Source organism: Penicillium canescens, assembly GCF_028828765.1.
Source record: "Penicillium canescens strain IBT 15451 chromosome Unknown utg000005l_segment0_segment0, whole genome shotgun sequence".
NCBI lineage: Eukaryota > Fungi > Ascomycota > Eurotiomycetes > Eurotiales > Aspergillaceae > Penicillium > Penicillium canescens.
The window spans coordinates 1335805-1363082 of NW_026703967.1; the positions used below are offsets into that span (position 1 = coordinate 1335805).

Below are 27278 nucleotides of genomic sequence, written 5' to 3' on the forward strand. Positions count from 1 at the left end.
ATGTGACAGCAGAGGGCAAACGGCCACTGAAGACAGAACTAAGCACCCTTTGTCCGGCTGCGAGTCCGGCTTCCAATCCCCTCTCCTGGAATAACGTTCTTCACAGCATCCTTGATCTTCTCCTTTGTCGATCGACCTTCCTTCGTTTGTCCATTGATTCCATTCTTTGAACCAGCGGGGGCAGCATTGCCATTGGAAGTTGATACAGGCTTCTCGTCTGTCTTCTGCTTCTTAGGATCACGCTCTTCGGAAGGCTCAGGTGCCTTTTCCTTGTTCTCAGCAGGCAAAGTCGAAGCGGGAGCCTCAGACGTATCAAGATCACGCTTGGCGCCAGTAATGGGTTCGATGACTGGTACCTCGTCCTTGGGTCCTACTGTATCTCCGGTATCATTGGCAACGGCAGTGGCAACGTCGACACCAGAGGACGTAGGCTCAAGTGGCACTGTCTCTTTAGCAACGGGGGCCTCTGAGGATTCGTTGTTTACAGCAGGTTTTGCTGCATCGGTGGTCTCAGGTGCACTGTCCGTCTGTGTCGTGTTCAACGTGTTCTGAAATGCATGCGAATGGTTCTTAACCAGCTGGGCCGTCTCTAGGATACTTAGTCAGCATCTAGCACCAGCACCTGGGCAGATACAAATGCAAAGAAAGACGGTTCTACCACGAAATCTGGAGACTTCGGTATACATTTCGGCCAGTGCAGCTTCAAGAATCAGACAAGAGACAACGGTACATACCTGGAGTCATAGAGGGGCTATGCCCGACGATTCCTTCGGTAGCCATATTGGATAGATGATGTCAAGTATCGGGATGTGCCTCGTAAAAAAAGCGGCGATTGAATGTGATGATGATCGCAGATACAATGCAACTGCGATGATTATGGAGGAGAATGTAGAAAGAAGAGCAGAGAAGCTGCGGAGAAGTCGGTTGATTTGGGGGAGCGTTGAGGTGAGGTCGCTCGGTGACGTACTTGAGACTGGAGACGCTAACCCAGCTGATTCGCCGCTTCAGCTCTCCACGCCACGAAGTTGCGCAAGTATTGTTTGGACCATTACTGCAGGGGTATATCCCTCCGATATACTCTTATACATTTCAATTCACCTCCACGGACACCAAAGAAGTGTACATGTAAGAGCGTTGATCCGGATGCTGATCAGCCTCTTGTCTACCTGTTCTACAGCTCATGAAAACGTTTGAGAGCATGGTACCAAGCCAATTAAGCTCAAAAAGAAAGCTATCAAGTATCTTGATCAATATACATTTAAGAAAATCTACAAAGAGAGACAGAGAAGTTGCAGACTGGACCTACGCAGTCAAGTATACTGTACGTACTAGGACAAATACAGTTAGTCTATGTAGGATTCGGATCGAGGGTTAATAATCTTCCGTTCTAAATTGGGCTTGACGCTATTCCTAAATAGGAACCATAGAGATGAAGCGATCGTAGATGCAGAGTGCCAAATACTTCATATATTAGCTTCATATATGTTCATTTATTTAGAGTGCGGCCACTTCAGAGTGACTGGGTGCTTCTCAACTACTCTTCGTTGGTGCACTTGGGCATCTTAAGGGTTGCGTGACAGATTGTTCCTGAGAGTTCCGTAATCACCACCAATTAAAAGATATTCAATAAGGGGCCCATGCTTCTAGGCGCTCAACAAAGAGGCCATATTTAAACACAAAAACAGGTGTCACGCTATATGTCATGCTATACATATATGACAGTTGACAGAAGTGTGGCTCTAGCCTCAAACAGACAGGGAAAGCCCCACCCAGAGCGCGCTAGATATAGCTGTAGCCCTCCGAGACTCCCCAGCACTCCCAATCCCCCGATGGCATGGTACTCTATCCTTCCGCAGGAGCTCACTCACCTGGAGAGCTGGGCCGCTCGCGTTTTCGTATGTTCCGCTCTCTTTCCCGAACTCCCTATGACGCAGTTGCTGACCTACCCCGGATTCTGCAGTTCGTCCTCGGTCTAATCACCATCGGCCCCTGGGCGTTCCTCATCCTCCTCGATGCAGCTATATGGCTATATCGCATGATTCTCTGGGATTTCCCCTGGATTGGTGGACGCGCACGGGGCCAACAACGTCCGCGCGCACCGAGCTTGAATGAACGGCCGGATGGACAACGGAGGGCGTTCGGGTTGCGCGGAGTGGAGACCGATACTGGTGAGAGTGATGGTGGTCAGAGCAGTGGGTCGAGTTCGAAGAGACAGAACGATCGCGACGAGTCTCGAAGGGAGAATGTGAACCCTGTTGTCAGACTCAATCCACTTGCAATCGGAGATGGGGCCCTGAAACATAGGGGCACGGGTCTGCATTGACCACATGTTTCTCTCCCGTTTTGAGAAGTGACGACGCTTATGATTTTGTTATTGTTTTCTGTCTTCGCATTTGGGACTCCTGTGGGTTCCATGGTCATGGAGTTTTCGCATGTTTATCGTTATACCTGTGCGCGTTGTCTGTGTTTTACCTGTTTATCATCATGAGAGAGCGTCTCTCCTATTGCTTCCGCTGGGGTCTTCTTGCTATCGTCTGACATTGTGAGGATAGTGACTGGCATGATCAGGGACTGTACCTCTATACTCGCCCTGATACTACTTGGAGGATTGTACAAAGATACTCGCACGATGTAACCTATTCTTATTCATACTCGTATCTGGTTCTCTTGCATCTAGCTATAGATACAACTATCTTATCTTGAATATCAACCCCCGCAAGTCAACTCGGCTTTGTGAGTCAATGAGCGGCAACCAGCGGACGGTTCCGCCACTCAAAGTGGAGGATTCTTGATAAGCTCCAACTGCAGTTGGCTGCCAGTGCGGAGTCCATGCGGAGTAAAACTGAGGAGCAAAGACTATAAAATCTGTGTCAAGCAGATTGTCACATTGCTCTGTGGCACATCAATCCATACTTCACACTACATCTTGAACTACAAGGAATGGCGGAAATTCTATATACTAAACTGGATCTTGTTGGATCATGGCATACCATGCCTTCTATAAGATACCTTGTCGGTGCTCTTATCATGGGGTTGTGTGTCGCGGCATGGAGAGTTCGACAATATCGTTATACTTGTGCGCCAGTGAAGACGAAACCAGTTCTATCGGACAAGAAGGAAACAGTCATTACACCCCTGGAGGGGTTTGACTGGGAGAAAACAGAGCCGTTGCAATTTCGGCCATTCAAAGGCAAAGAGAAATTCAATCTGACCATGTGTGAGTACTCCTTTATACTTCTTCTGCATACATTGCACTATACCAAGATTCCAAGAACGTATACCGACTAACATCTATTAGCAATCGAAAATCTCGACCCGTCAGAACTGATTCCAATGGACAAAACATACAAAGACCGCCTAGACCTTCGCAAATCAATCCTCAATCAACACCACGACATAGTAGTGGCAGTCAATGACAAACCGCAAACCCAAGATCCACGCACTCACACCGCCGTCAGCGAACTCTACACTTTTATCCTAGGCAAATACCTACCAACGCGCTACCCAAGCATGTTCAAACTAAGGAGCAGCAACTCGAACCCTCTCTTCGAAAACCTAGTAACAGGCGCAATCCACCCAACAACCCTATCACAAAGCACATCAACAATTGAAGCTCTAGAAATCCTAACACAAACTGTCGACGAAGAGTTCCTAATCCTATTACCAGAACTCTCACCTGAGAATAATGAACAGCCAAAGTATATCCTACAAGCCTACGCAGCCTGTTTCCCATCTGGATTCAATACACGCGAGAAACTCGGTCTGCGACTGGCTGATATCCATAAACCAGTTCCCGGGTATAAAGAGAAGATCGAGCGCAGTATGGATCGGTTCTTTGCGCGGATTGAGGTTGGGAGGTTTGTTCGGCGGGTTAATTGGAGTGTTACTATTGCTACGGATTTGTTTGCTGCTTTTGGTGGGACGCACGCTGTGGTTGGGAAGAAGGAGGCTGCTATTGAGCCTGGGAAATTGAATGTCGATAAGGTATGTTTGCTCTTTTCTCTGGACAGATGGTGGATTGTTGGTTGTGGAATGTTGCTGATTTTGGGATATAGACTGTTCTTCGGTGTGAACGGCAGACTTTGCATCGGATGCCTGTGTCTGAGGCGCTTGTCTTTGCCTTTCATACGTATACGTATCCGATTAGGCAGATTAGGGATGAAGGTCTCGGGGGCGATATGGCGATTGCGGTTGATGGTTTGCGGAAGGGTAATGTGCCTGAAATGCATATCTATAAGAAGGGTGATGTGTGGGGAGAAGCATTGAAGGAATTCTTGAGATCTTAGCTATAGCATATGAAGGTGGAATAGCTGGACTTGAAACAAGCATATTTCCAGATCCATGGGAAACCGCTGTTTATATACAATGTTAAGGTTCGACTTTATATATTTTTAGGCCCTGATATCTAACATTTAACGCAGACGCTCAACAACCTTAAGCAGATCAGCGGAGACACCCATGGCGGTAACATCACCACCGGCACCGGCACCCTGGACAATCAGGGGGTTGGCACCGTACCGCTTGGTGTAGAAGCTAATGATGTTGTCACTGCCCTTAAGACCAGCAATGGCGCTGTCCTTGTCGAAGTACTGCAGGCCAACCTTGACAGCCTTAGCAGCGACATCAATGCTACCAACGTAGCGGACAACCTTGCCCTGCTTCTCAGCAGTGTCCTTGATGTTGGCCATCTGGGCATCGAACTCAGGGAGGCGGGTCATGAACTGAGTGATACCATCGGCAGAGGAAGGCAGGGACTCAAGCTCAGCGGGAATGAGAGATTCAATGGGGAAAGAGTCAGGGCGGGAAACCTCAAGACCAGCAAGACGGGCGAGGATGGTAAGCTTGCGCGCAACGTCCATGCCGTTCAGGTCATCACGGGGATCGGGCTCGGTGTAGCCAAGCTCCTTAGCCTGGGCAACGACGGCGCTCCACTGAGCATTGGAGGAGCCGGAGGCGGGGGCAAAGGTGTTGAAGAGGAAGGAGAGGGTGCCGGAGAACACTCCCTCGATGCGGGTTACCTCGTCGCCGGTAGCCACAAGGTCCTTGAGGGTTGAGAGCACGGGGAGGCCAGCGCCAACGGTGCTCTCGTGGTACACGAGAGCCTTGCCCTCGGCGGCGGAAGTGAAGATGTCCTTCCACAGGGACAGGTCATCTGAGAATCCTTTCTTGTTGGGTGTCACGACTGACACGCCCTTTTTGAGGAATGTGGGGTATTGGCGGGCCAGGTTAATGTCAGAGGTGTTGTCGACCAGGATGGCGCGACCAGGGGCCGAGGCAAGGTATGTAGCAATCTCCTCAGCTTGGAGAGCACCCTTCTTGGTCAAGGATGGTGTAGCGGAAGCGGTAGCCCAGTCGGCGGCGGGAATGGCCGGCGAGTAGGCTGGGCTGGGAGAAAGAAGGGTCTGAGAGGAGCGGGCAAGGAGGACGAGCTGGGGGGCATTGGGCAAACGGGAAAGCTGCGAGAGGAAGGCAGTGCCAACACCTCCAACGCCTGGTTGATAACATGATTAGAATTCTATTTGACATAGTAGGAGGGGTACTAACCAATGACACCTAGGTAGATAGGGTTAGCGGACATGATGTATGCTAATTGAATGAACTTTTGGGAAATATCGAGTCAATTGTTGTGCCTGATGCTCAATTAAGAGTTAAAGTATCAGATCAAAGCTGAGAAACACTTCAATTGAGTCAAACAATCGGATATCAGGTGGGGTGCGGGGCTGCGAACATCGGCCTTAGTCATCACATGGCAAAATTGTACAGCGGTGTGTATAGATGCGATCGCGCCCTTATCGATAAGCTCGCTGCCATCATTATTAGAGAAGTTCACCGTTCATCCGTTCACTTTCCTGACACTCCGCCTTTTAGACAGTTTGTACAATAATGTCTACAGACAAGAGCTCATCCCTTTATGGGCAGCGTCGCCAGAAGGCCCAGTCCAACGAAACAACATCCTCCAACCTCGCATTCGCGTCCCAACTTTCTTCACTCATTTCGCAAGAGTCCAACTCTACCTCCTCACGAGGTCGCCAGCGCCCTTCCAAGAACCCAAAGTCAGACATCTTCTCAAAACACAACAAAGGATCTCTAAAACGAGCCGCAGCGGACCTCGCAGATGACAATCGGGCTCTGAAGCAAGTCCACAGGAGCAGCAAGGACCTCGGCGACGTCGACTCCGCCACTCTAGGCCGGTCCCGTCGACGCATGGACGAGAAAGCGCGCATATATGATGATATGAAAAAGGGACTCTACCTTGCCGGGGACAGTGACGATGATGAGCAGTACGATCCATCCAAGCCAGAAGATTACCTGGCCCGACTGCGTCGCAAAGAGAGAGAAGGACTGGTGGACTTCGACCGCAAGCACGCAGACGAAGAAGAGAACAAGCAAGATCTGTCCGATGATGACAATGCCTCTATCATCTCCTACGAAGACGAGTTCGGCCGGACGCGCCGTGGCACCCGTGCCGAAGCCGCGGAAGCTTCCCGCGCTATTGATGAGGCGAATGGTGGGAAGGTCGGTCAGGAACGCTGGCGCCCTGCTCGTCCTGAGAATCTTATCTACGGAGCTGCTGTTCAAGCTGAGGCTTTTAACCCCGATGCTACCATTGCGTCGCACATGTCTCATCTCGCTGCTCGCCGTGACCGATCTGCTACACCGCCAGAGCAGAAGCATTATGATGCTGATTGGGAAGTGCGCAATCGTGGAACTGGATTTTATGCCTTCTCGACCGATGAGAAGGATCGTGCTCAGCAGATGGAGGAGCTCTCCAGGGTTCGAGAGGAGACTTTGAACAAGCGCAGGTCGAATAAGGAACGACTGGAGCGGCGTGAGGCTAAGATAAAGTGGCGGCTGGAGAAGATTCAGGAGCTGAAGAGTAGGAAGATGGCTGCTCAGTTCATGACGGATCTTGAGGCAACTGTTATTCCTACCGACAAACTTGAGCAGGCCAACAAACCTGAGCAGACAGACCACACAGAGCAGGTAGACCAGGCCGAGTGAACACTTTTAGATTGTCCCATCGCATTTTCTGGTGCTCCAATTTCGGTGTCAGCCCTGCACATGTCTTGAATATTGTTCGTGATACCCCCTATGTACGATTGAATCCATGTTTTACCACGATGAAACTTTAGCGAAACCAATGTAAGATGCCTTGTTTGTTTAAGAGATCTGAGTAGAGTAGTACCTAACAGACAAAACGTAGATCAACAACAGAGGAGAAGCAGCCAACTCAGCACTCAGCATAATTAGAATGAGATCCACGACTTTTAAATTGATCATCGTAATCATAAACATCATCTCATCACTCATAACAGCAGAAAATCAACTTCCCGATTAAGTGCAAGGCAAGGCAAGGCCGTCATAATCATTAAGTTAACGTCGCTTGGTATAGGATCTATAAAGGTCATGCATGATATTGAGGAATTCCTCGGCGTCTATAACATTAAGTCCCGTTAGTCAGTGATACGTAAACATCGTGAACAATAAGTTAGTCACAGGGTTAACGAGACTTACCAGACGCAGACGTAAACTTCAACACATGGTCACCATGTTTCGTCTTCGGCGGCGAGTAATCTTCCGCAGAAATGAAGATCACAGGCTTGAGATTGCGTATGTGGATGGTTGTTGCATCGTATTGTTGGATTAGTCTGGGTTTTTCGACGTGTTTGGAGATGAAGGCTGTCCAGACGGGGGTTCTATAGTCATAATCACCGACATTAGAATCATAATTAGAGTCGGAGTGAAGGGTTGATATCTTGACTTACCGGCTCATTTCGCCTTCCATAATTGATGATTGCAGCCGGACGGCTCCAGTCTCCAAGTCTTGGTAGACGCGAAGTGCATGTGGGTATTCGTCGTCGTTGATTTTACTATACTCCGTTAGCTTATTTCTGTTGCTGGATGGTTCTTCTGGTGTAAGCAGTCTCACCCTCCGAAGATCTCATCTTCGTCTTGGAGCTCGTGATCTAGAATTTGACGTGGAGGGTGGCCTTCGTCCTGGGAGCGGAGGGCAATGAACGTGTTGTGGAATAGAACCAGGTCTAGGATAACCAGTTAATATAGACTGATCTTGTGGAAAGAGACCCATTTGTCTTCCGGGTTGGATGATACTGACCTTCCATCGTGGTGAATTTAAGAAGAGTCCATAACACAAGCTCTGTTCCAGACCTCCGCCGTCTACACAACCGGAGACAGGAGCGTTCTCGCAATATCTCAAGTAGATTAAGAGGCAGACAGAAGTATTCACTTGGTTTGCTGCCGCGGCGAGGGACTTTGCAGAGGATTCGGGCTCGGTGGTCTTTTTCTCGCAGGTAAAATGACACGCTCATGTCTGAATCGTCGTTGACGGATCTGGCCATGAGAATTAATATGTTAATGATGCCCCCAAGGCGTATCAGTGTTATCTGCTTACAGCCTGAGAAGCTCTTCAAATCCCTTTTCTCGGATTGCTTCCTTGACGCCGGGATGGTTTTCTCCTCGGCAGTCAGATCTATAGCTAGATACATTAGCAAAGTGTCGACGATTTGTATACGATATTCCAAACTCACGTCTCAGCCACAGGCGGGAGAAGAGTCTGGGTGTCGCAAGTACCGTATACCTCCTTGGCCCAGTGGTACTTGATAGTATCAGACGCAGTCGAGCGACCAGTGCCATTCGTAGCGGTAGTGTTAGTCGTAGAAGTCGGCGGCGAGGTTGGGACATCAGGAACAGAAGGCGGGAAGTCCGAGAAATTGCCCGAAGACGGCGACTGCGGCGACGTAGGAGAAGCATGGGAGGGACGATGACGGTCGAACGACCTCTGCCGGCGATTGGGATGTCGCTTCCGATCACTGATAGGACTGGGAGTCTCGGCGCTGCTGCTCGATGGGTTTCGACTACCCATTGACATGCGCCCAAGCTGGGAAGCGAGTCGGCTATCCTGTATGGAGAGTAGGGTGTTCATGCCATTGCGGAGGCCATCGAGGAGCGGGGAGCTGTAATGTTTACTGAGCGCCAGGAATGAGTACGGTGTCTCTTTTTCTACTTTTGGCGGGCTACCTACTCTTTGGCCATCTCGCTTAGCTCTCTAAGCATTGCTTTATATTTGGCCAGGCGGGTCGCTAGAGTGAATCTCGATTCGTCCCAAAAGAACCGACTGAGGGAAAGCCATGTGTGCTTGTAAGTATCCGGTACGACAGCTGGGCCGCTGAGACGACCGAAGAAGTTGACGATGTCCTCGAGGGTGTATTTCAGACTTGCTTGCACCATGTTCAAATCGGGTTGGATGCGGGCGAGATTAAGCTGACGGCGGTAATCCTTGCCCAGGTCATCCAGGATCGAAAGCGATGAGCTTATGGCGTATAAGTCCGCGATAAGCGATGTCACCTCGGACGAAATTTCAGGGACAGGGCCCCGGAACATGGTGAAGCCAGCCGCAACATCTTCGGCGTTCTCTGCAGATGTGCGCAGAGCCATAGTAGAGTAGACGGGTCAGGCCATGGAGGGGAAGTGAAGTTTTGGGGGGGTGTTCGGGTATAAAGCCAATAAGCTCACATAGACACAATTAAGATTGTCGAAAACCCCCCTCACGTGTGCGGCTCTGAACAGGGTTCTTTGTGAGTCGAGTTTGACGTGTTCACGCGGGAATGGCGGGGCATAGTGGAGTTCTGTCGAGATACCTGCACAATTTGCCAACATGTTTGCGACAATAAACATAAAAAGATATAGCGACAGACATAGATTGTCTCAGGTTTCCATGGTTCACATTTGAGCCCTAAATGTGGAGAAAACAGTACCCTTGTTAGACACACCTACCACTGTACTGGTAGTATGCTAGACTCATCTAGGCAGATCGAACAGCGGTAAGGGACAACATACTCAAGTGTGGTCAGAATAAGCGAACCGAGAGAGAGAAAAAAGGAATGAAATAACCAAGGAGGGGAACCGATAGGTGATTAAGTCAAGGCTGAAGGCAAAAGCTGCCGCCTAATTGATCAATTCGCGCCGATTAAGTTGTCTTACATGTAGATCGGGATTATTCACCCGAATTCTGTTCCAACCTGGAAGGTCTCGCTAATTTGGACTCTGCTAAACCTAACATGAGGAGGTATATTTGACGGAATCTGTTATGTAGTTTTGTTAGGCGAGTATATGTCGATTATGATAGGTATAGAGCATAAGATATTTCTGAGTGCCCGGCAGGTTCCGTTGTATCCGTGAAACAGCGAATCAGACATTCGCAGTACCCTGCGGATGGGTATACATGTACCCTATAACAAAACCTGAAGACAACTGATGAACCCGAATCACCTTCGGAGGCAGCCGGAGCTGCGTATAGCGGTCTGGGACTAATTCTCTCAGACCATGAGAGAACTGCCAACTGCCCAATAAGGACCCTGATATAGATGTCGCAGAATATCATCAGTGGGACCGAACCCGGAAACCCTAAGCTGGCGATCTCCCCGTTAAGAAAACGCAGCCTCAGGTATCCGACCGTGGCATCTTCATATGCACCGGTACACACCGGACCCGAAATCAGACTCGTTGGAGCGGTCTTCGGGATGCCCAAGCCTTGTCTGTCCTGGTATGAACCCCTGCTCCCAGCTCACTGGTTCATCTTGAGATATTCACAGCTTGATCTTGCCCTGTACCATCTCTTGCTCGAGCTCATATCCAATTCACGGTTGACTCTTCACATCAGTGTTCTTCAAGATTGACCCTATCTCATCCACAGTAACATGAAACTCCCAGTCATCTCATCTCATTGCATCTCCTGGGTACCAGGAAACGCATGGTAGAACAGCAATTGAGAGCTCTGCGATGGGGCCCTAATGCATTGCTTGGATCAGGGTCTCGTTGTATGCGAAGATAAATCGGCTTGTAAAGGGGCCGTCTCCATTGAATTCGGGGGCTTGGTATTCCGTGATAGCAATTGTCAGAGGCGGAGGCTTTGCTGCCTAGGTGTACCTAGTAATCTGTATCCCTCTGTTTTCTTATTTGCTCTGTTTCGGGGTTGTACCGGTCTTTGAGGCTTTGACGTTGACGTAGCTGTCGTGCGAGATCTAGTATAGTTGTTGGGTTGTGTGTATTGTGGAGGAGACTCTTGGTTTGTTATTAGAGTAGTTGTCTGCACTGCTCTCACGCGTGATGTGTTCTCGTAGCCTTTGGCTTGACTCGATAGTTTGGCGAAGATCTGACCTCTCAAGTCCAAGTCTTGAGTTTACCCACAGAATTGATATCTTTTGATTGCATAGTATGGGAAGCCCAAAAAGAAACAAAGTTTAGGCTTTGAGCAACCCCGGATTCCGGGGCGGTGAATGACGCAGGCGGTCCGTTATTTTGCGGGGCAAAAAAAGCTCCAGGTTGAAGCTCTCTAAGCTGAGCTTCAACCGAGGTAATTCCGAGACCGCGTCTAGAAGCTTTACCATTAACCTTGAGCATTGTGTCTACCACTCATCCTCAAGCTACACAGAAAGAAAGAGTTGGCACCAGTTTAAAGGATCAGATTTCCCATTGATAAGTTAATAGCCTTTGATAAAAGCAGGGGAACCGTCAGAAGCAAATAAAAACCCCTCCGTCATCCTAACCCAAAAGCCGTGCACGAAACCATCCGAAATAAGAAACCAGGGGAAAATCCATGAAAACTAGAAACACCTTGAGGCCGAAGACGAAGTGAAAATGCGAGAATGGCATTTAAGAGGACTCCTCATCCTCTTCCTCATCAGCCTTCTGATAAAATTGGAGTTAGCAAGCGTCGCGACAACAGAAACAGAAACACGGAAAAGGAAATGTAAACGTAAACGTACAGCGAGGTAAGCAGCCTTCTCCTCTTCGTAGCGCTTCTTGTCAGCGGCAGCCTTGTCATCGTAGGGCTTGCGCTCATTGGTGCTCAGAGCCTTCCACTTGTCACCGAGCTGCTTGCCAACCTGGCCTGTAGAAACTGTTAGATGGGGATTTGCACAAGCATGGGGAGCTGCGGGATCACTGACCGAAGCTGATGCCGGGGTTCTCCTCGCGGACCTTGTCGCGGTTGTCATTGGCGAAGAACATGTAGGCAGAGAGGCCACGCTTGGGGGCGTTGGGGTCTGTGATGAATCAGCACACGTTCATGTCTGCGTAGACGCGTCAAATATGGCTCTCTGATCGGAGCAACTTACCCTTCTTGCGGCGCTGGACGCGGGGCTTTTCGGCGGCCTTGCGGGTGGACTTCTCCTTAGGCATTTTGTCTGCAGTGAGGTCAGACCTGGTAACTCTGGCCATGGTTGCAAGATGTGCAAAAAACGATGCAGATTTGGGTAGGAAGAGCGAAACAATGGGTTGTTTACGGGGGAGTAAACAATTGAGACGCAGAGAGAGGGGAAGAGTGTTTGGGGAGGGCGCGTGTGCTGGTGAGTGAGTCGCGACGCGCGCATTCGACCACTTGCGCGACCGAGGAAAATCAGGAATTGAGACGAGCAAAATCGGCTTACCTGAATTTAGAAAGCAATTGAATATGTGTGGTGAAAAAAAGCTGTTGCGTTCAGTTCAAGTCAGCTTTGACCAAAACATAGATCGCGACGAGATTCGCGCCAGCGACACAAAAAAAGACATGGGCAATGAGGTGAAAAAAGGGGAATTAGAGGATAAAAAGAATTGAAAAAAAAGGGAGAAAATGGTGGTGGTGGAAATGCGAGTGTATAGAAGCCATATAGAAGGGGAGATATGCAGTACCTTTTTTAGTATGGGGAGCGAGTTTGTATGGGGGAGTTGGTAGAGAGGAATAGGAGAGGAAGAAGAGTAGAGGGGGAGGGCCGTAGTAGTAGGAAGAGAGAGAGGGGACAGCACTCAATGTAAGCAGGGAATGTACATACGCGTATTTTACGCTGTTCAAGTGGCTTCCATAGCACACCACTCTTCGTTTAGTATGTAATTAGGCTGCTTGATGAATTCGCTGGATCCTTTTTGACTCATTAGCCTCCTTTTTTGTCTAATTACCACGCTTGGTCTATACGTTCTTGATTAAAAGCGAGGTAAAGGCCACAATACGTATGAAACGATACGCCCATTCCGGTGGTGGATTGTCGTGGAGAATTACGTCTTGCTCGTCTTATTAATAAGTCGCGCAAACATACAGGTACTGGGTACGCGGTATCCCGTAGTAAAGCTGTCTCTCGGCAAGTACCCTGTACATCGTAATACAAGTCTATAGTTCCTCTGTTTACCAATTTGATCACTCTACTGTTACTCTTTTCTTTAAAGATATTTGAGTAGAACAGTGCTAGAGTCTACAATACTGCCTAAGTCAACCCTAAGAGGCAGCGATGCACGTCAAAGATCGTAAGATAAACCTAACAGACAGAGAGATGGAAGTAGCAATGATTCTTGATAACTTGTATTCATTCGGTTTATTATAGTCAAGGATAATTATGGATAGATGATAGCTATTGCAGCCTGACTAGCGAAGTCAGTACCCTCATCATGTATAGGAAACATTCCCGCTTTGAGAAACAGGTCCCTAGTCATCATCATTGGTACTATATCCTCTCCCAGAGTCGAATAAACCAGAGTCCTAAATTCCACTTAGGCTCTCGGAGTCAAACACTGTGTGATATAATGTCCAGGCAGTGTAATAGTGCAAACCTAATGCAAAGAGATACAACCGGCGTTATTATTCAAGGTTCTTCTCTTAGGCAAGGGCGGACGGTTGCTCAATCATGGCGTGGCGTACCCTTTTAGTGTAACCCCCAATTGGAAACATGGCTGCAGAGGTACCTAGGTATGGACATTGACCCTCGCGCTATGGGCTACTGCTTTGAAAGGAATAGCTATCGCCATGGACTACATACAGGAAGATGGGCACGATCAGCATAAGTTCATAGTGAATTTCATAATAACAAATAAATATTAACCCCGTCCCAGAGTGAGACACTGGGATTCAGAATTAATCAAGATTCCTTACCGGATCACACCATCAATCACAAGCCAAGCTAAATTAAGGATGTCTTCTCCATTAGACCGTATCGCATAACGCGCCATGGCCCCCAGTCTAAAATAGTAGACTAAGGAACAGACAGAAAGTAGATGTGATTCACGGGTATTAGTCTCCGCACCACATTCCAAATTACATACCATACCGCAGTAAGGGAAGCCCCGTAATGTATCAGTTCCACGTCTTCCGAGAGGCGTCATAGAGTCGCGTACGGAGTATTGGTAATTTTATATATCGGATACTTTAGTAAAAAGGTGCACATTTATCCGCCCTTACTTCTTCTCTACACCGACATCTGTCTGTGTGCAGCCGTGGTAATTATTATTCAGGCCATTTGCCCTGAAGTTGGTAGAACTGGATAGAAATAGAATATTGGATATTGTACGCCCCATCGCATAAACATTTGAAACAAACACCTTTCAGATATCATCACTTTCATCCAGCACAAGCGCGCGAAGCTTATCATCATCCGCCCAATCCAGTCCACTCCCGACTACAACCGCGCTAGCGATATTCTTCATAGTTTCCCATTGCGCCTTGCGCCCCTTCAGATCCACTTCTAGCTCATCCAGTTGCGACAGTAGCTCAGGATCGTCAAGTCTCTCTCGCCACGACGAATCCTGTTTCGTGAGCTCCAGTAACTGTCGCACCAGCTCCTGGTTTTCACGATTAATCTGTATATTCTCTACTTCCAGGGTTGAGAGCTGTTTCATCACCAGGTCATGTGCTGAGGCTAGGTTCTCATGTGCGAGCGCAAGCACGTCGCGCCGATTCACCAGGCGAAGGAGTGCTCTGTAATTCTTGATAAGACTCGGGTTCTGGCCCGGCGGATTTGCATGGGTACATACCTTTCAGCAGGGGTCGTGGCCTTCAGGTGAACGGCTTTGAGGATCGGGTCGGTCATGAGGATCGTGTGGACTGCTTTCCTCCTGACCGTGTAGGTAGATCGCGCCTCCAGGAGCTCACGTTCTGCGATCGCGAGCTGTTCTTCGGCATTTTCGCCAGATAGTGTTTCCAATTCTTATCGGAAAAAGAAATTAGAAAAAAAAAGGGAAGAAATGAATGGCGAGCTATCGGACATACCCTGTTCGAGCACTGCTTTCTCCAGTTGTTGTTCCTGAATTTGGTAGTAGAGCTGGAGCACCAGAGCCTCCTTGTCAGATAAAGTCACGACATCGCGAGAGTCATCCGCAGCGTAGTCTAATAAGGTCACCTCGCCGGGTTGCAGGTGAGGCAACAAGCCATGTTTTGCAGCCATGGGCTTAGATCCCGTGGTGAATGGCGCATGATATGGAGAGGGCGGAGGCGGTGGGCAGCTTTCCCCGACAAGGTTGGACAAGGTTGTCAACCTGTAACCTTGCTGACCAGAGCCTGGATCGGGGGCTTCAGGACTCTCACTCTTTTATTTTCCTGTACCCTTCGTTGGGATTATTTATTCATATCTCTCAGTACTGACCGTCGGGTTTCTACGCTCGCTGGTGCGGAGGGGGTATGTCGTTGCACATCTACATTGCCCACACGGGTGAGCATTTCCTGGCTGATCCGGTAGCCTTTGCATCGTATGTACTCCATCTACCATGATCTATGATGAATAGAGATTTGTCTTCATTTTGTGCCTATGTGTGAGCCAGCTGACCACCTCTAGTCCGGATGCCTTGAAGTCATGGATTGTTCGCAACACCTCTATTCAGCCTCATAGGCAAATATTGATGACAGCTCGTGGGAAGAACGTTAAGATTCAAACGCTTGCCACCGAGGTACGATACCGTCTATCCCAGAGCCTAGCTTCCCTTGCAGTGTGCTAATATCTTATTATCACAGAACGAGATCTTCGTATATGACCGACAATACATCAGCGATCCCGGCGATGTCGAATTCCCGGAGCTTCCTCCGCCAGAACATTTCCAGCCTGGCAGTCCTCCAGCGACCCTCAAAGACCAGAATGACCTTCAAGCGTGGCGGAATCTCTACATGGCGCGACGCAGCTGGGCAATGGACTTGTCCAGCCGCTGTGGCTCGATTGATAAGAGCCTCCGAGAACATAACGAGCGGACCGATGTCATAAATCGTGCAGTGGGCGTGGCTCTCGAGAACCTCAAGTCCCATGTGGGGAACCTAGAGCACCGGTTCCAAGAAGCACAGTCATGGGCGAACAACCTCCTCGAAGAGCAAAAGGCCGCTCTCGATGGCTGGCAGCGAGCTCTTTCCACGTTGGATGACATTCCGGCTCGCAAAGACTTCCCACTTCTTGGACGTCCGTCCACACCTAAGATGGACAAGGATAGACCAACCGGGACGCTCCGTGACTTTGTCGATGTGGGTGAGGCTCAGCGGGCCGGGTCGGAGGCAGAGGGCGTGTCATCGGCCTTTAGAAGCAACGTCCATGATATTGGAAACACCATCGCTGACATTGCCTCGGATACCCAACGATTGGTCGACGAAGCGTTCTCTTCAAATGGAGCCAGTGTAGATGGGCTCTTGGAAGAAATGGAAACGATTGCCAAGAAGATTGGGTCGGATTATGAGCATGTTCTCAGCCTTCCAAACAATCAGAAGAACTTGGCCAATATTTCCAGACTTGCATTCAGTCATACACAGGACCTTCTTCCCTCGTTATTGGAGATCAGTGTCGAGCTTCAAACTGCACTGGAGCATGCTGTGCAGCGTCGAGGGGCCGCTGAGAAAACTGCCATTGAGCATATGCGCGCTATCTCCTCCCTTGAGTCCCGACTTGCCGATGCACATTCACGATTGGTCAATTTGGACGTGGGTAGCAACGCATTTGATGTGATCTACTCTGTCTTCCAGATGCCAATGGTGTATGGGTCTATTCTCATTGAATCAGTGCGGCGGCGGGAGTGGAGTGATAAGATCAAGACTGACTCACTGACGCTGGCCGAGGAGATGGCTATCTTGCGAGACGAGGAACAGCGCAGAAGAAAGAAGTGGCTGAAAAACATGAGTGACTTCGTTACCGTGACTGATTCCACAGCTCCAGGTCTTGAAGTCAACCTCCAGGGCCAAGATGACGAATGGCCGGAGGTAGCTCGCAAAGAGATCGAGTGCTATATCGACGATCTAAAGACGAATCATTCCTTGACGAAAGTGGCAGACGACTTGAGTCAGCAACTCAAGGAGCTGGACGCACCAAGCCGACAGCAAAGACGACGCGCGAAAGCTTTCAAACAGGGAAGTGTGTTTGATTTGAGCCGGAGCTCCATTCTACGCGCCGATGACTCTGTCCGCAGTCTGCAAGAAGAGAAGACAAAACTGGAAGAGAAGCTCAGAGGGTCAGACAGCCGTGTCCGAAAGCTGGAAGATCTCCTCCATCGACAGAGTCATCTTAGCCGGCCCTCAAGCGGCAATTTTGGCGCGCCGGACTTCCCTAGTTCACCTGCGTCTCCGCACCCTGATGCACTCTCAAGACGATCTTCGGTCTCCTCAAGACGGGTATCAGCAACCCAGTCTCCGGAAGACAAAGCACTTGTTCAGCGCATTGTTGCCCTTGAAGCGGAGTTAGCGACGGAGAGAGACGTCGTCCAACGACTTCACAAGGAAGCCCACGCTGAGCGTCAAACTAACTCTGACAAGTATCAAGAAGCCCAATCCACTAAGAAGGACCTTATTGGCAACCTAGAAGCCCGCCAGCGCGAGTTCGAGGATGAACGCCGATTCCTGGACTCGGAGCTAAAGAAGTACAAACTCCGCAACGAGGAAATGGAAGAAGAGCTTGATAGACTCATGGATAGCCGAGAACATGGCAAACGAGAAACAGATGAGCAGATACACCAGCTTGAGATTGAGCTGCAAACTGCTCATGCCAATGCCGCTGATGAGGCACAGAAGATTGTCGATCTTGATGCGAATATCACTGGCCTCAATTCACATATAAACGATCTTAATGCGCAGATTCAAGCTCGACAAGAGAATGAAGATGGACTGAAGACGAGAATCGATGAGTTCGAACACCGCCAAGCGGAGTTGGAGCAAAAGAATCAGGATAACTACCAGGCTCTTGAGGCTATCTTCATGAATCTCTCTCCTGGAAGCACCGTGCCCACTGAACTTCCCGACATCATCAAGTCTATTGAAGTTCTCTCTGAGGGCCTTTCGATCCATGCTCGCAGTGCGGAAACGAATGCCACCCAGGCTATCGCTGAGAACAAGATTCTTGAAGAACGAATTACTCAATTCGAGACGGAGGCGGAGGAGCAGACGAAGAACTTCCAAGATTGCGAGGTCCAATTGTCTCGGTTGAACGAAGAACTATCACAGGAACGATCAAAGCTCGCGAGGTTGACTGGTGAACTGGACCAAGAACGCTCGAAGTTCAATGCTCTGCATGATCAAATAACGGCCGAAGAGAGTAGCCCCGAAGCTCTGCGCGAACGAATTGCCGAAGGGGAACGAAAACACGCCGACTTGTCACGACAACTGGCTGAATCTGAGTTCCAGGCCCAAAGCTTGAAAGATCAAGCGGCAGAATGGGAAGGCAAAGCCGGCATGACTTCAGAGACGGAACAGCAGGCCGTGGCCCGGCTCGAAGCTCGAGGCACTAAGTCCCATGAGCTTTCAAGGCAGCTTTTCGCGCAGGTTGAGAAACTTGGAAGAATGCTCGAGCAGTTGGGTTTCACAGTTATTCAGCAGGATGGCCAGCTCACTGTCCAGCGCGCTTCCAAGCTCAGTGCCTCATTAAGCTTGGGCGAAAGCCTCGCCCAGTCAGGAATTGTCTCTATGAAACCAGATGCGGTGCTCCTTAGCTGGATGCAAGCCGAAAGTCCGGAGGACGAGGAGACTCAATTCTCGGCTTTCATGCAAAACTTGGCTCAATTCGACGTCGCCGTGTTTGGAGATGTCGTCGTCAAACGCGTCAAGGATATCGAAGTGTTAGCTCGTAAGTGGCAGAAGGAAGCTCGAGGCTACCGTGATAAATACCATCGAGTTCAGAGCGAAGCACACGACAAGATTGCCTATCGATCTTTCAAAGAAGGTGATCTTGCTCTCTTCTTACCCACACGAAACCAAGCTATCCGCTCCTGGGCGGCTTTCAATGTCGGCGCGCCACACTATTTCCTGCGTGAACAAGACACGCACAAGCTCCAAGCTCGGGACTGGCTTCTCGCCCGCATCACGAAGATCGAGGAGCGCGTGGTTGATCTTTCCAAGTCCTTGAATGGTGTCGCACCGGATCGTCGCTCTCTTGGAGACGCCAGTGACGGCGCCTCCCTAGACGACGAAAATCCATTTGAACTATCAGACGGTCTACGCTGGTACCTCCTCGAAGCCGTAGAGGAGAAACCCGGGGCACCTGCGACCCCAGGTCTAGCAAAGAGCACAGTTGCCTCCAACAATGTCGATGCTAAAGGCAGCATTCGTCTGAAGCGACCTACGGACGAAGGTACTGTTGCAAAGACCCTCTCAAGGAGCCTTGACAGCCGCCGTGAAAGTGCCAACTCCAAACGTGGAACGCCTACACCATCTCAGCACGCCTTCGAGTCCACGACGGATCTCGTGCGCCCTGCTGAAAGTGATGCCGGCTCGCAGCCTCGAGAGGCTGCCCCGATCTTCGACGAGGTTCGCCGTGACCTACTCTCCGGCCCGTGAAAAGTAGGATCTAATTTGATTTCCATCTTTTCCCGGGTCTGCTTCCTTGTTTTTCTTCGGGTCAGAGGCTAACACGCTTTCTTTGCCTCAGGAGCTATCGGTCAATCCCACAGGGGATGCGGCTTCGTCGCCCTCCCGGTCGACGTCCGGTCGTCGACAGAATGGCCGATCTCGCCCTTGGGAGAAATTGTGGTCGCTTGATTATCGACTTGAGGGTGGCGCATGAGGACTGTCGCTCAAGTTGAACGGAGTAGCGGAGCATCGTTCTGATTCATTTCGCTTTTACATTTTTCTTTTCTCCAGCATTGAGACTGCGGCTGTTGGTTTTCATATACGAGTCATTTGCCGTTGTCTTTATAGTTCAGATACCCAACAATGCAATTTACATTTGAATCTATCGAGCCTGGCATGGTCTGTTAGGGCTATTGAATCTGTCCGACAGCACTACGTATTCATTTTGAGTAGGAGTTCGATGCAGCTTGAAAGTGAATGCAATATGACACCTATAAGTCGCTAATCTAATTCACCCATTCCTTCCATACCGCCCATGTCGTCCCAGAAACTGCTAAAGTCCACATTCTCATCTTCGAACAGTTGCTTTGCCTGGAACATTGCAGACCGCTGCCGTTCCGGAGTGAAGCCACCGGGCTGCGAGCTTTCCCATTGAATCAACTCAACCCACCGAAGGAAGAGGTCTTCCTTGCCCATCTCAGTCAACTTATCCTTGAAAGCAAGAATCTGATCACGCTGCTCAGAACGCTGACGACCGGCAGGAGTATTCTCATCCCCAACACGCCAAATCAACCAGCCATCAGGATCAGTATGGACCAAGACCGCAGTACGGAACTCATCCATCTGCACCCCATCTCCCTGCCTCGTACGATCAACAAGTGCATGAGCCCGAATCATAGCATTATAATCCAAATTCCAGTCCTCATCCACAAGCAAATACCCCGTCTTCCCAATGCGCTCCGGCGTAACAGCAGCAATGATCTTATCACGCCGCGCCTCATCCTCCCGAATCCACTTATTGCGCTCAAGCTTTTGACTCCAGCTCCGGTGGCTGCGGCGCACGATGACCTCGCGCTCACGGAACCCCACCGCACGCCGCCAACGCACGGGCCCCTTAATAAAATTAATCGGCCATGACAGGAACATCGTCACGAGGAAGTAGTCGATCAGCAGGGTTCCCGTGCGCCGCAGCACGATTTGTAACCCCTCTGTCCACGGGGTCGTGGCCGTGTCCACTGTCATCGAGCTTTGTAGCCCGATTAGCGTGGCGATGAGGGCTGGGTATGTGCTGATTCCCTGGTATACACGTAGCGCGATCACGGCGCCGACTACTAGGTTGACGATGAGGGGGACGGTGAAGGTTTGGCGTTTTAGGTCTTCCGCTGTTATGTCCAGGTGGACTAGGTATACTTCTTTTGGGGAGAGTGGTTCGACGAAGGACTGCAGCGCTGGTGGGACTTTGATGAAGGGTGGAATTGGGCCTGAGACGGAGCTTGGTGTTGAGGCGCCGGATGAGCCTGGTGTTGAAGCGGGTGTTTTGCGACCTGATCGCCTTGCGGATTTTGCCATGGTGGGTTTGGTTGTCGGGTAGGGTTGGAAGTTTGAGGTGAAGAGTGAGCTCTGGAGCTTGAGCTTGGGAATGGGTTGCCTTTATCGAAGCTCTCGAGGTCTGAGGATCGACGCGATGAACGGGTCACATGTCAAGATGAAGGGTCATTTGCACACGAATTGTGCTGTGAGCTCTGATATATTGCAAGGTAGCAATAAATGTAGACAAAAGACAAGTCGAAGACAGTTGGGAATGAAGACGTAATTCAGAGAGGATTCCACAGGCTAACCACATCGGGGAATGAGTGGTCTCCGTATTTACTCCGGTCACTCTCTCCGCGCGTCTTCCTCCTTCACCACTCCTATTTTCGCGTTTCCTCTGCAAGGGGCGACCCTCGTCATGTCATCCGACAGGAAAAACCGAGTCTCTCGAGACAAAGCGCCGCGGTCGCCTTTCCAACACGCCTCCAAGTTCGATATAGATCAGTTCCCGTCGAACTTCAAGAATGATACGCATCGACGAGGCGCTCCCCGTCCCGGATCCTTAGCGGCAGCATACCACACTGCGTCCAGACAAGACATGCCCTTCACAGCCAACGAATTAAGCCCACAGGCAACAACACCCAGCCCGCGGCAGAAGCGACAGTCAATGAACGCGTTCTCTTCGACGTCCCCGAACTCCCCTCCGCCTCATGAAATCATGGACTCCTACAGACAGATTGAAGAAGATGGTACCCTGGCCGAGTTTGTGCGCGAGGATCCTTGGGAGCCGAAGGCTCGCTCCCCAGGTCGATTGAGCCGCTCCTCGTCTCGCGCAAGGGAGACGAACCACGCAATAGGGTCCCCAGAGGCCAATTCCATATCCGGTGCCAGTCTCAACGGTGATCTCGGCGCGTATCGACCGCCCAGGGCTCGGGACTATACCGAGGATGAAAAGCGTCTCAATCGCGTTACAAAAAAGGGATCGCCGGTTTTCAGCAGGGCGCATATGGGACGATCACCCTCATTGACGGCGGACAATCTACAAAGACGCGAACAAGAGAAGATTGAGGGGGAACAACATATTGTGGAGGATGATGGGAGCCGTGGTCCTTCGCTGAATCTACCTTCCAGCTGGGGCAGTCGGGCCAACTACCCACACGAATGGCAGAGAAAAACCAGTCAGCCTAGTGTTTTCGAGAAACAAGAAGAAACTAGGCCATCAAATCGGCACACAAATGGAGAGCGCGACCCGATTGCTAGGCCTGCTCGCACATCTCCTCGTTCTCTGGTGCGGAACGGTCTTCCTGCTAGGGGTGTTCTTGAGGAACGCACCGCTAACTCTCTTATTCAGGCACCGCAGGAAGATCTGGCATGGAAACAACCTCTCACCAAGCCTATTTTCCCTCCTGGCGACGGAAACCCCATTCCCAATAGCCCCGTGACTGTGTTCAAGAACGACACGGCGTACGAAGGCTCGAAGTTTACACGACCTAGTCCCAGCAAGCGAGGCTCGCGGGATTTGCTACGGAGGCTGTCCAGAGTTGAGGCGCCCAAGCCTGATCATATGAAGACTCCCGAGCCATCAAAGCTCTTTGGGGGTAAAATCTACGACCAGACCCCTCGGGTAACTGGGGCATGGATTGATACTCCCATGACTGAGCGGGTGGCAGATCGAATGCCTGAACTCCCTGAAGATTTGACTAGAGACATTGTTCCTCCACGGGCAACAAGTGAAAAAAAGACCGTTGCACCGCCTGCAAAACCAGCAGAGCCTGTCACGTCGAAGCCTGAAGAGACAATACCAGTCGAAAGCAAACAAGAGCAGCCTCCCCCTGAGCCCAAACCCGAGAAACAGTCCAGAGCCCCGTTGCCTCGGCCGCATCTGCCAAAAAGTGCACTGGAGGCTGTCATTGAAGATGCAAGCTCTGGCAAGGACGATGAATTCGGAAACGACACCCTTGAGTCTCTCCGAGGTATGATGGATGATGAAGATGGACCCGCCGAGCTCAAAGTCGAAGAAGGAGACGAAGAAGCCTACGAAAAGGCGGTCCTGGAGAAACTCGCACAGGCGGATACAGCACAAACAGACCAGGTCGATCTGGGCTCAGTTAATGACAAGTTAAACTCACTCATGAGACACATCAGCGAAGTGAAGAAAGGACTGGACGGTCTCGAAGGCCAAGTCAATCGAGCCGCAACCATTTCGAAATCAAGTTCTCCAACAGAGAAGAGCAGCAAACAACCATCACACATCCACACAGGCGAAACCTGCAAAGACTGCGGTACACATTCGGATGGACGTGTATACGCCGCGCTCCCTATTCCCCGACTGTGGAAGCGGAGCCCGATATCTCGACGCCTTCAAATGACCAACCTCGGCTGGTTTACTCTCATTTCACTCTCGTTGTATATCATCGAATGCCTCATGTGCGAACAATATAGCCGTCCCGAAATAGCTGAAACATGCGAGGGCTATTGTCTACGCCCCGATGCACCCTCCTTCCCATTCGTGACGGTGACAATGCTGTGGCGCTGGTCACATCTATCGACAGTTCTCACGCCTGTCTTTGCTATCCTCGTTTTTGTCTTCCGCCTGTTCACACAATTGCTCGGCTTTTCTGATGGATATATGGAGGAGACTCCTCAGCTTACGGGCCTTGTTGGTGAAATTCGTATTAACGGCACCCCTGTTGCTTTTCCCTGGCTGTCGGCGCCGACTGCTCAAGCTGTTGTTCATGAGCCTAAGCAGTCTATTGAACACGTGCGGCCTGTGCAGCCTGTACAGTCTGTATGGCCACCTCGGGATGCGCATCCACAGCGGTGGGAAGAGGACCAGGCCTCAATGGACGATGATGAAGTCCTTTAGCTACATAAGATTGTGTAGTATCTTGCAGCGTTTTACTTTGTCTCTTGCACTGTACGTCCGCTTAGGATGAGGTGGACGGTCATATATTGCGCGCCAGCGGAGACTTGATCAGATAGACCAGCAAGTCGTTTTCTCGGGAACTAGCCCATTGTGATTTTAGCTACCGCCCAATGCAATCGCAGATAGCGACTTGTGCTACATAAACATTCATTTAACGGAAATCTAGTACATAAAGCCGATGCACAAGCAGAGTAGAAACCCACGAAGAATCAAGGCTATATCATTATAATGCAAAAACAGGGTATACACCTTTAAACAATGCAAAGCAACCAAAAAGAAACACCATGGCCACTCATAGACGCGCTCTTTCATGCCACTCCTTCTGCATCTCCTTCTCCCCCTCCAATCGCCAAGCAGCGCTCTTCCGCATAAGAGCATCAGCCTCCTCATCGGTAGTCTCACAAACCTTCTCAATAGGGATCTCCTTTGTAGACTGCGCCTTATATGAAATATAAGTGAGGTTACCGGATGACGCAACACGGCCAGCCACAGCATCACGACAGAACCCAGCAAAGCTCTCGAAGAAACGGCGGCCGGGCGGCGTAGAGATCATGAGCAAACCATGGCAATGCGGCATACCCTCGAACACCTCAGCGACGAGAGGCACACCAGCCTGGTGAACACGACGCGCCACGATCAAACCCTCATCTGTGAGACCTTCCTCACCAGCCGAGATCCAGATAGGAGGTGCGTTCTTCCAGAGCTCAGCTGGGGCAGCGAGCGGAGAGACTAATGGGTGCAGAACCATATCGGCGTTGCAGAACATATCCACACGCGGCGGGGATGCAGGCCAGACCTCATCTGAGGGGAAGGGAATAGGCTTGAATGGGGTGTCTGCGCCTGGTGGTGCATGGAGGTAGTCGAACACCTCATTCTTGCGGGTTGATGGCATAGAGCGTGTGACGTCGCACCATGGTGAGACGGTTGCTACGCCGCCGGGTAGTTCGATGGGTATGTCTTTGCCGTGGAAGCGGATTGTGTGGGATGCGCGGTGGAGGGTCAAGAGGGTTTGGAGGAGGACTAGTGAGAGATTGCCGCCTGCGGAGTCACCTGCTAAGACGATCTTGTTTGCTGGCACGGGCTTGTGGAGGGAGCCCGCTGGTGGGTGGATGAGCGAGAGATAGGCTGTTAGGGCATCGACTAGACCTGCTGGGAATGGGTTCTGCGGTGCTAGGCGATAGCGGACGGACAGAACTGGGGCACCTGTTCGGTGGGAGAGATGTGCGACGGGGACACGGTGAGAGCATGGGTCCATGAGGCTGTTGGAATATGTTAGCTGGATATTTTATGCTAAAGCGTCGACGGGTACTCACAAGTAAGCGCCTCCGTGGAAGTATAAGATCGTCATATCAGACGGCGATTCCTCGCGCAGCTTGTGATATTTCTCCTCTTCTGAGATATCTGGTTGCGCTGTGCGCTTTCCCACTTTGCCGCGGTAGCCAGTCCATTCGGCTTCGACGGCAGCAACGTTGGGGATATCATATGTCTCGTCGCCGGTCTTGAGGTCCTCGATTGCGCGCAACACAGCGTCGCGCACGTCGACCTCAGGCTGCGGCAGGGTCACTTTAGACACCCACATAGGGCCCTTGATCCCAGGATCGCGCATGCTGTCTTTCTGCATTTTGCCGACCGGAGTGCTAAATGTAATGAATGAGCGGATAATGGCGACCGTTAACTCAGTGCGCAAGTCCTGCTTTCCCCTCACGGGGGACATTCGAATGCCATGCAGGAGAATGGTCTTTAGGATCAATGGGATCCTGACCAGCATGGCCTTTAAAGGGCAACAGGCCGCTTGAGCGAGCTCATGGCGACAAAGAGCGAATTGAAGCACTGGCTCCCGCAAGAATGAAGAAACAAATTGGGAGGGGAAAGAGTATAGAGATAGAGACATGCCCTAAACCGGATTTAGCCGCCAGTGGCGTCACTGCCGAGGTCCACCGTGCAGGCATAAACATGTTTAAGCTTGCATTGTAAGTCACTTACTGTTTTGGGAATATGATTGAATTTGAGATTTAATTATATGGTATGTACGGCATGCCCCTAACGGCTTTTTGATACATGATTGAATATGTTCAAATTATTGCCCTTACATACGCATGCCTGCATGCAAGATCTCCGGGAGTAAGGCGAAGGAGACGCATAGAACCGAAAAGTGCCAGCCATGTGAAATGTCAAAACACTATGCAATCATATGCGCATATAGAAAGTCTAGGTTTCTGCGATATCTGGCTTCACTGAAGCCGCTGGCTGTGCAAGGTCCGACACAATTTGACTGTCAGGAGGGGAGGTCTCATTCGGCCGGCGAAGAGGACTTAGCTCCTTCTGGTAGACGTTTTGCTCGGAGTCTTTCAGTCCCGACCCAGTGGGATCTCTCCGAATAAGGAAACCCTGCACACGAGCATCATTCGAATCCATCTGCTTGACGGTGTTGTCTTTCCGGCCATGCAAGAAGCGCGCCGACTCCTCGTTGACCTGACGCAGTTTATCCTCGAAACCAGTATTCATCTTTCCGATCCATGATGCTTGAACAGCACCTCCGAAGAGCACCAAGAGGATCACTAGCCGGGTGAAGGTGCGTTGGTCGACAACGTGCTGCTGCGGGCCGTTGTGGCGGTTATTCCACCGTTCCCAATCTTCCCATGTGGCATTCGCATATATACTCGGCCCATGTGTGTTCCAGCCAGCTGTATCTTGTACTGCGTGGTTCCATCCAGTGCCGGTTTGGTCATAAGCAGCTCGCTTGATGGGATCGGAAAGGATCTCATGTGCGTCCACCACGATCCGATAGCGCTGTACCCGAACTTCGGCCGTCAATTCTCCAAATAGTGGATGATCTTTGGTGAAGGGTCGATCGGGGTGATAGATCTTAACAAGGTCGTAGTATGGTCTCTTCGAGTATGGAGCGCCGCGGGGAATGTTCAGGACGTCGTAGGGAGTGAAAGACAGATTGCTGGGCCATACGTAGTTCTGATGAGAGAATTGTGAGGCAGTTGCATAGCTCCTGCTTGTGTGTGGTTTATGTAGTCCATGAATTTGAGCAGTTTTCCTATTGAAATGGGCAAGTGGCGAGGCTGTCAAGCTCAGTAGTGGCACGCCTCCCCCACGAAGAAGGTTGGATTTCTTGAGCATGGCCGCATCATTCGGCTGAAAGAGAGCACGGGGAGACTCCGTTATGCTCTCTTCTCAAAGTAGTCGTGTTGAAGGAAGGAAAGCTCCCCTCACTTAGCCTTCGGCCCGGCCGCGGAGATGATCACGTGT

At 50.6% G+C, this 27278-nt stretch overlaps 13 protein-coding genes across 13 annotated transcripts; 5 read left to right on the forward strand and 8 right to left on the reverse strand.

Moving 5' to 3' along the window:
- Positions 1-38: 38 nt before the first annotated feature.
- N7446_008093 (uncharacterized protein) lies at positions 39-780 on the reverse strand (the record flags this gene model as incomplete). The annotated part of the gene is made up of 2 exons (XM_058516838.1): positions 39-589; positions 735-780. 2 exons carry the CDS (start codon positions 778-780, stop codon positions 39-41), a joined length of 597 nt encoding a protein of 198 aa, XP_058370484.1.
- A 1049-nt stretch (positions 781-1829) lies between these two features.
- N7446_008094 (uncharacterized protein) lies at positions 1830-2323 on the forward strand (the record flags this gene model as incomplete). Its single annotated transcript, XM_058516839.1, has 2 exons — positions 1830-1895; positions 1961-2323. 2 exons carry the CDS (start codon positions 1830-1832, stop codon positions 2321-2323), a joined length of 429 nt encoding a protein of 142 aa, XP_058370485.1.
- Positions 2324-2991: 668 nt separating this feature from the next.
- N7446_008095 (heme-dependent oxidative N-demethylase family protein) lies at positions 2992-4286 on the forward strand (the record flags this gene model as incomplete). The annotated part of the gene is made up of 3 exons (XM_058516840.1): positions 2992-3217; positions 3299-3984; positions 4056-4286. 3 exons carry the CDS (start codon positions 2992-2994, stop codon positions 4284-4286), a joined length of 1143 nt encoding a protein of 380 aa, XP_058370486.1.
- Positions 4287-4412: 126 nt separating this feature from the next.
- On the reverse strand, positions 4413-5578 carry N7446_008096 (homoserine dehydrogenase; the record flags this gene model as incomplete). Its single annotated transcript, XM_058516841.1, has 2 exons — positions 4413-5491; positions 5545-5578. The coding sequence occupies 2 exons, from the start codon at positions 5576-5578 to the stop codon at positions 4413-4415; spliced, it is 1113 nt and encodes a 370-aa protein (XP_058370487.1).
- Positions 5579-5883: 305 nt separating this feature from the next.
- On the forward strand, positions 5884-7002 carry N7446_008097 (CCDC174 family protein; the record flags this gene model as incomplete). The annotated part of the gene is made up of 1 exon (XM_058516842.1): positions 5884-7002. One exon carries the CDS (start codon positions 5884-5886, stop codon positions 7000-7002), a length of 1119 nt encoding a protein of 372 aa, XP_058370488.1.
- Positions 7003-7374: 372 nt separating this feature from the next.
- N7446_008098 (uncharacterized protein) lies at positions 7375-9456 on the reverse strand (the record flags this gene model as incomplete). The annotated part of the gene is made up of 8 exons (XM_058516843.1): positions 7375-7436; positions 7516-7697; positions 7767-7871; positions 7931-8042; positions 8117-8352; positions 8414-8491; positions 8550-8987; positions 9044-9456. 8 exons carry the CDS (start codon positions 9454-9456, stop codon positions 7375-7377), a joined length of 1626 nt encoding a protein of 541 aa, XP_058370489.1.
- Positions 9457-11467: 2011 nt separating this feature from the next.
- On the reverse strand, positions 11468-12447 carry nhp6 (high-mobility group nucleosome-binding protein; the record flags this gene model as incomplete). The annotated part of the gene is made up of 4 exons (XM_058516844.1): positions 11468-11709; positions 11787-11911; positions 11970-12065; positions 12138-12447. Coding segments are annotated over 4 exons (567 nt in total), but the record flags the coding sequence as incomplete, so codon positions are not given.
- A 1920-nt stretch (positions 12448-14367) lies between these two features.
- On the reverse strand, positions 14368-15206 carry N7446_008100 (centromere protein H; the record flags this gene model as incomplete). The annotated part of the gene is made up of 3 exons (XM_058516845.1): positions 14368-14740; positions 14797-14968; positions 15032-15206. The coding sequence occupies 3 exons, from the start codon at positions 15204-15206 to the stop codon at positions 14368-14370; spliced, it is 720 nt and encodes a 239-aa protein (XP_058370491.1).
- Positions 15207-15439: 233 nt separating this feature from the next.
- On the forward strand, positions 15440-19552 carry atg11 (autophagy protein ATG11; the record flags this gene model as incomplete). The annotated part of the gene is made up of 3 exons (XM_058516846.1): positions 15440-15507; positions 15594-15705; positions 15770-19552. 3 exons carry the CDS (start codon positions 15440-15442, stop codon positions 19550-19552), a joined length of 3963 nt encoding a protein of 1320 aa, XP_058370492.1.
- A 513-nt stretch (positions 19553-20065) lies between these two features.
- On the reverse strand, positions 20066-21133 carry N7446_008102 (uncharacterized protein; the record flags this gene model as incomplete). The annotated part of the gene is made up of 1 exon (XM_058516847.1): positions 20066-21133. One exon carries the CDS (start codon positions 21131-21133, stop codon positions 20066-20068), a length of 1068 nt encoding a protein of 355 aa, XP_058370493.1.
- Positions 21134-21512: 379 nt separating this feature from the next.
- Positions 21513-23960, forward strand: N7446_008103 (uncharacterized protein; the record flags this gene model as incomplete). The annotated part of the gene is made up of 1 exon (XM_058516848.1): positions 21513-23960. One exon carries the CDS (start codon positions 21513-21515, stop codon positions 23958-23960), a length of 2448 nt encoding a protein of 815 aa, XP_058370494.1.
- Positions 23961-24312: 352 nt separating this feature from the next.
- N7446_008104 (uncharacterized protein) lies at positions 24313-25911 on the reverse strand (the record flags this gene model as incomplete). The annotated part of the gene is made up of 2 exons (XM_058516849.1): positions 24313-25279; positions 25334-25911. The coding sequence occupies 2 exons, from the start codon at positions 25909-25911 to the stop codon at positions 24313-24315; spliced, it is 1545 nt and encodes a 514-aa protein (XP_058370495.1).
- Positions 25912-26228: 317 nt separating this feature from the next.
- On the reverse strand, positions 26229-27149 carry N7446_008105 (J domain-containing protein; the record flags this gene model as incomplete). Its single annotated transcript, XM_058516850.1, has 1 exon — positions 26229-27149. The coding sequence occupies one exon, from the start codon at positions 27147-27149 to the stop codon at positions 26229-26231; it is 921 nt and encodes a 306-aa protein (XP_058370496.1).
- Positions 27150-27278: the final 129 nt, after the last annotated feature.